This window comes from Megalobrama amblycephala, linkage group LG18 (genome assembly GCF_018812025.1).
Source record: "Megalobrama amblycephala isolate DHTTF-2021 linkage group LG18, ASM1881202v1, whole genome shotgun sequence".
Classification (NCBI taxonomy): Eukaryota; Metazoa; Chordata; class Actinopteri; order Cypriniformes; family Xenocyprididae; genus Megalobrama; species Megalobrama amblycephala.
Genome location: NC_063061.1, coordinates 7,595,687 through 7,603,259, shown reverse-complemented (window position 1 = coordinate 7,603,259; position 7,573 = coordinate 7,595,687). Strand labels below are relative to the sequence as shown.

The 7,573-nt window shown below is 40.5% G+C and overlaps 1 protein-coding gene across 3 annotated transcripts in view; it reads right to left on the bottom strand.

Annotated features, from left to right (window-relative positions):
* Positions 1–1,262: 1,262 nt before the first annotated feature.
* zmp:0000000926 (ataxin-1-like) overlaps positions 1,263–7,573 on the bottom strand; it is a 52,177-nt gene continuing 45,866 nt past the window's right edge. For all 3 annotated transcript variants that reach the window (XM_048167569.1, XM_048167570.1, XM_048167571.1), the window contains exon 3: positions 1,263–2,569. In XM_048167569.1, the coding sequence (XP_048023526.1) occupies positions 2,168–2,569 (402 nt within the window). In that variant the 3' untranslated portion in view covers positions 1,263–2,167. The remainder of the gene's footprint in view (positions 2,570–7,573) is intronic.

Below are 7,573 nucleotides of genomic sequence, written 5' to 3'. Positions count from 1 at the left end.
TACATTCATTAGCTAACAAAATCTAAGTTCTTTTGTATTAATGTATTAATATGATGTAAGGTCCAGTTATCAGCGTGACACTAAAACAGGTAGTAGTAATGGTAGTAGTAATGGCTACTTTTTACTTAAGTACATGTCAGAGCCCATACTTCTTTACTTTAACTTGAGTACAAGTGTAGCCAGAACTTCAACTTTTACCATTGTCTTTTACCATTGTCTTTTTAAACGTGAGTATCTGTACTTCTACATGAGTGAAGGATATCTCTGCATGTTGGTATCTCTGCATGTTGTCATTATCACAACCTACCAACGTCAGTTGTGTCACTTCACTGCCATTTACAAATCCTCTCCCGTGGCCTCATGGGATAGTAACGTGTCCATCATACGCACACTTCAGAATCTAACTGGAAGTAGTAGATCATCCAGGTACTTTTTGCCTTTTCTTTTATGAGTACAGTTAATTCGGACATACTTTTTTTTTTTTTGGGTCACAAAATGTTTTTCACCTGCTATAAAGTAGGGAAGTATGTGATTTCAGATGCAGTCTGAATCTTCAAAAGAATTGTTTTTAGACTCTTTGAGAATTTAGTTGATGTGCAATGTATATTATGAGAAATTTAAAGTGTTGTCCTTGGATGCATGTAAACCTATTGTAGGAGACTCCAAAACAAAATTAGGAACTTTTAAATAAGATAATGGGGGCACTTTAAAACACCCGATCTGCCCACTACTTGTCCCGCCTTAGGTCTCCCGTCCCTGTTTACAGGTGGCATAATTTCTGCACAAGTTTAGGTATGAAGTCCCAATGACAGCCCCACTCACAGTATTTCATGATTTCCGTAGTTCGTGGCTTTCCAGGTGTAACACGTCACACAATGGAACGTATTTGAGCAGATTACTTTTTAAGGTGTGGAATAGGTGGATTACAGTTAATTTTGGCCTTTTTTTCTTTAGAAACAAAGCCAAGTGCATTGTTTTTAATGGAGAGAAGCCGTACATAAAATAGGTAATGATGATATTCCTTTTCACTGTGGCCTGATTTCTGCTCCAAGCCAGTGTATTGCATTTAACATTGCCCCATGTAATCATTTATTTTCCATTAGCTTGACATGTTGCCAGACAGAGAGTAACATTTTTATGTATGATGCTTCTGAAGGTTTTGACTCTCTGACCTCATGAAACCATACATTAGAATATTCCATCAATAATATTGTTTTCATTTGTCATTTCATTACGATGCTAAAAATGGAATTCTTTCTATATAAATCTAAAAAGCCATTCTTTTATTTCTAGCGAACATTGTATTACAGTCTCACAACTTTAAAAATATACAATTTTAGAGCATTTTAGAACATTTATAAAGAAAAAAAAACTAACAGCAAATATTATTTGAGAAACCACAACAACAAAAAATAAATCAGAGAAAAATAAAGTGATAGAGTGTGCTTAATCAAGAGTAGATATACCCGTATCTGAGTTCAAAACACTAGATTTCTGTCATTTTTCCCTGCTCTCAGTCACAAGGAAAGGTCAAAGGGAAACCCACAAATCACCAGAGGACTTTTCTGATGTCATTAGCACCATCTCTCTTTAAAAACACCAGGCCCAGGGTCTTGTGTGAGTTTGGTTTCATTCCATCATTAGTGTCTCTTCCCTGGGTAAGAACAGGCTGGAGTGTATAATGCTAAAGTGAACTAGCATATTGACCCCACACTGAAAGCTTGGCTGAAGGCTGCTAATACATTCAGCTTGCCTGCTAGACTGAAGGTACGAACGCAGTTCATAAGCATGAAACAAGACTGCATTACGAAAATAACAGTAGACTATTTCTTTTAGCATATTCACAGAACACTTGTTATGATATATTCCCATAATTGTGTACTTTGTCTTTTTTTCCATCCAGTAGTATTGGTTTGTTATAATACTGATTAAAAAAAATACCCTGCAGAAAGAGGCTTGAGATTAGCATAACTAAAAGGTGCGAGGCATCACAAATAAGTGATTTTTGATTGTCTCATTGTGCATTTTGGGATTTGCTAGCATGTTGTTCTACATTCTGAAATCATATTTAACAGAAGACCAGTTTTACTAGCTAATCCACTATATCGATGAGGTCACCAATAATCAGTTGCTAAACCTTCCTGTGGTGTGAAGTCGATTAGAAACATTACTGCCGTCTCTCGAGCTTAGAGCCTTGAGGTAAATGGGTGCTAGTCTTGCTTCCTGGCTCCAGCTCAGGGGCGGACCAGCGTCTCTTGCGGGTGCGGGGTCTCTCGCTTATCGAATTAGAAGAAGAAGGCTGGAGCACTGGGGTAGACGGAGGTGCAGACGGAGGGGGCATCCTCTCTGCCATCTCTTCGCACTGCTCCACCGCAGCCCCTGCACGTATGTGCGCACGCTGCACCTGAGTGCTTGAAGTAGGTGTGGGAGTCAGGGCCAGACACACGTCACCGGTGCTGAGCTGACGACACTGCAGGCCGTACAGCTGGGCGCTCCGCTGGGGACTGCAGGAAGACCAGCCGCGGTCCCGGACGAAAAACGGATACTCTGCTAAGACTGTGAGTAGCTCCTGCCGAAACAAGAATGTACATTTCTGTTAGACGACGTCACTTCACAGACAAAGACACTTCAAGACACTTGAGATTTTCTGCCAAGAAAAGGATCTGCACTAAAGGCACCATTTTGCAAAGAAATACATCACAAATACAAATCACAACTCTTTGTTAGAAAACATAATTTGTTCTTTTTGTGTTATTAATGAGTAAAGCAGCATACATCTCACACACACACACACACACACACACACACACACACACACACACACACACACACACACACACACACACACACACACACACACACACACAGTTTGGGTAAAAGTTCTGCCCTGTACCATAAAGGGAACCCAACAATAGCAACATTAATCACAATCAACTCTTCTCCTTTTCTAGTGGATGGAGTAAATTGTTTTACCAATTTAAGTTGACTGCACACAGTAAAATTATTTCTCTCACAAAATGTTCAAGAATTGTGTTTTGTAAAGTAAACTGGTAAAATAATGAAGATGATGATTTGTGTTGAATCATACCAATTTTCAAACAAACTCAACTAGTGTGGTTCGCTTAGCAACCAAAGAAAACAACATTCTGATGTTAATCAGATTTGGTTTGGTTTGACACCCCCTTAAAGGGATAGTTCACCCAAAAATGAAAATTATCCCATGATTTACTCACCCTTAAGCCATCCTCGGTGTATATGACTATTTTCTTCCAGATGAACACAATCGGAGATATATTTAAAAATATCTTTAGTCCTCCAAAGTTTATAATGGCTGTGAATGGGGGGCTGTTTTTTGAAGTCGAAAATAATGCATCCATCCATAAAAAAAAGTAATCCATACAACTCCAGGGGGTTAATAAAGTCCTTCTAAAGCAAAGTGATGCGTTTTTGCAAGAAAAATATCAAATTCAATATAAATTCAAATAACTAGCTTCCGGCCGACTACCGTACACAGAATGCGCAAGTCGACTTGCGCCAAATGAGTAATCCTCTGACACGATGTATGACGCAGGATGTAGGCGTGCGTCTCAATCAGCTCCCTAGTTCAGTAGTCAGAGCACTGATCAGGTAGTCGGCCATATTAATTTAAATAATATACTAATTCTCGACTTAGGACGCTAGGGAGCTGATTGAGACGCAGAGTAGGAGTATTGTAAGCTTAGACGCCTCTCACAGTTCAAACAAATAGGGCTGTGCAACAAATTTAAGCTCCTCTTCTCTTTTATCAAAATCCTCCATAATTTCTCTTTAAAAAAATATCATTTTAGACTTATAATCCGTGACCGGTGATTTGTTTTCTCTATCCTCTGCGCCTCCGCGTTCGTCATTGCGTTGTGCATCAGGTCAAAGGATACTCTTCTGCTGCAAATCGACTTGTGCATTCTGCATACAGTCGTCTGCTGGAAACAAGTTATTTGAATTTATAATGTTTTAAATATGTATATTTTTCTTACAAAAACGCATCGCTTTGCTTCAGAAGGCCTTTATTAACCCACTGGAGTTGTATGTTTTACTTTTTTTATGGATGGATGCATTATTTTTTACTTCAATATGCAGCCCCCCTTTCACAACCTTTATAAACCTTGGAGGACTAAGGATATTTTTAAATATATTTCTGATTGTGTTCATCTGAAAGAAGATAGTCATATACACCTAGGATGGCATGAGGGTGAGTAAATCATGGGATAATTTTTATTTTTGGGTTAACTATCCCTTTAATTCTAACACAGGTTACAACGGGGCTAAAGGCACATTTTACTTTATTCTCATTTAAACAACTAGATGGCACAAAAATTCAGCTCAGCACTTACCTGAACAACCTCTTTTGACGACGCAAACTTTTGACAGACACAAAGTTGATCCTGCTCTAATTTGATCTAATATTTAATGTTTTTTTAAAATGTTGTGGATTTATGTGGCAAATGAGAATCGATAAAATTGACTATATTTTGAGAGAATGGTCTTGTTAATGATTATCAGTTTTGTTCAAGGTAATTAAAGCAACAATTTTTTAGTATAGTATTGGGGGTAAAAGGCGCCCCTGCTGTTGGGGCTAAAGACACAGTAATTAACATGATAATAAATAGCTGGCTGATTTTTCCTTTTGTTGACATGACATGGTTAGATATAGATTGTAAATATCATATATCGAGTTGGGTGTCCACCTTAGAGATAATTGCAATTTATAATAAAACTATCATGTCTAAAATATGATATTAATCATATCATATAATAAAATATATTTATTGTTACAACTGTAAAGCTTTATTAAATTATTATGGGATCTTAATGCTTTCAAAATCCTTACTTTTTTAAATATTTTTGTTTCTGTATTTTTAAAACGAACATATCGTAATGACAGCATATTTATTGAACAAAAATCTATTTTTTTTTTTTTTTTTAGCAAAATAATACAGACTTTGCTAAAATTATTGTTTTGAAAAAGTATTAACTTAGCTAAAGTATAAATACTTTGTGCCTATTGCCCCATGCTGGTTTTACCCCATGTGTTATGTGTTTAACCTAAGACGTTCCGTTTCGAATGGGAACTCGTACTGCATCCTCTAGAGGACACTTTGAGGAACAAATGCCCTCTATGCCATGCTGAGTGAATGACTGTCTAATTGGCTGTGACAATTACAAACAAGGACTCAATGGACTTAGATGCCGGAGTCAGATTCCTTCACCAGGTCCATGGAACTGTCAGTGACACTGTTCCCTACGGCCACCACCCCAGCTCCAAGCCCTAAGATGAGCTCAAAGGTCTGTAAATGTCAGCCTCAATGCCAGACATTGTCTTTTAAGGGAATACTGGCACAGGAAAACAATGGGCCCCTCGTCTGTCACTCACGACATAAGGGAGTCTATATACATATATATGTATATATATATATATATATATATATGGATCAACCAGTAGGCACCAACCACTGAGAAGGTATTCAAAGCTCAGCCAAACAACTGATCCCTAACTTTGACTAGGCTAGAACCAATGACAATAGACCCTAATAAAGAAACCCTATAACGGAAGGGTGAACTACGCTCACTAGAGGAAACTAGAAATTTTCTGTAAAGTATTAGCCGTGCTATAGTCTCCGAAGTCTGCCTGAGCCGAAACAGAGTGTATCCAAAAGGTATCCAAGTAAATGGATAATCTTGAGCTGTCTTGTGGGAGCAGAGGGCCTACTTACAGGCCCTGAAGTAGGTGGCCCAGGCTTGACCACATTATCAATCTCCAGCACACACACGAGGAAACTACCTGCTTAGGGGGGCCTGAAGTGGGGGAGGCTGTTTCTACCTCACTGCTTACATAAGGGAGCCGCCTGCTAACATACATGCTAACATTTGCATTCTAGGGAAACTTCCCGTTGAAGAACCCTAATAGGAAGGCAGTTTGATTTAGGTAAATGAAGGAGTCTCCTACTTAGGGGACTCCGATTCTGGGGGAGGTAGCCATAACTTCATTGCCACAAGGGTGCTGCCTGCTTATAAGACCAGCCTCAAGGGGGCTTCCTGTTAAGCTTCCACAATTTGGGGAAGCCCACACCTTGGCAAACCCAAGGGAGCTTCCTACTTAAAGAAACCCCCTCAGGGGGAGAGAGGAAGTTACAGGGGACTTCCTAATTATAAGCCCACACCAGGGGAAGATAGTCTCCTTCCACATCACAGCATCAAGCATACCAACACATAAAGTCACTCTACTGAACTTTCAGAATGGGGGGGGTGCAGCTGTTTACCAGCATGCTTACTTTCAATGACCTCCCTCAAATTCCTCTTCGGGTTACAGTTGGAGACGCTCTCAGACTGCCAGGTGCAGATCTGGGATGGCGTGGTATCAATCTCTTAAACACTGCAGATCACACCCTCACCTCTCTGAACCTCCAGACAACTGTCTCAACAGATGTGCTGAAGAGCACAGAGGGTGATAATGGTGCATTGAGAAGAAAGCACTTTTCTTTCTCCCCGATGTCAGCCAGGTTAACCCACAAGTGCCTCTCCATGGCCACCATTGCCGCCATCGAACGGCTGACAGCGGCAACACAGATCATCCAAATCTTTAAGGATGTCAGCCTGGTAGGCTTGCCATTGTGTGCAAAGCCCCACCGGCCTGACCCGCACCATGTACGCCCTGCCATTCAACTGAGGTGTCACACGGAATGGCTTTGTTGGCAGGGCTGGAGTCTTCAACATCAATGTATATCCCATAGAAAGATAGCTCATGAGTGCATCTTCCATAGGTGGCATTGATGCATATCTGTGCATATGTATCCCCTCAACGTTCATGTAAATAGCATGATGAAAAGGATGAATCCGAGCCGGTTTCTTCCAGGACCTCTCCACCTTAGTGTGAAGGTCCAGCAGAAATGGAAGACTCACGGAAGCTGCACATTTATGGCCAGCCAGAAATCGTTCATCTGAATGCCCATGAGTGATCTGCAGCCTCTCGCACTTCCAGGGGAGATCTAATCTCTCTGTAGCCTGGGCCTCAGCTGCAGCAGGTCCCAAACTGAGAGGTACAGACGCCTGTCCTAATTCCCTCGAGAAAAGGGACAGATATAAATGGATCTTCTTCATGGAGAGGCCCTTGCAATCCATGCATTCTGTCCCCTTGAGAACAGAATGCGCGTAATCCTCTCCAAGACAAATGATGCACAAGTGAATCAAAAGGTAACGCTGACACAGCGGCACAAACTTCCTGAAACACTTGTCAAGTGTCAAAACAAACAGTCTGAAGACAAAAAGCTGATGATGTCTAATACAGGTGCCATTTTATACTCACGGTCACACCAGTTGTGACGTCACAGACTGTCGTTGGCCAATGACATTGTCGCATTTAAACACATGCTTCAAACACTGGTCATGCTGGAGGCATTCCTCAAAGTGTCCTCTAGAGGACGCAGTGTGAGTTGCCATTTGAAATGGAATCACAGATTAGATTGCAATTGCTTTTTACGACAGCCAATCATTGTTTGCGGATGCCAGAAAAAGGGAAAGAGTGAAGCTACAAACTGAA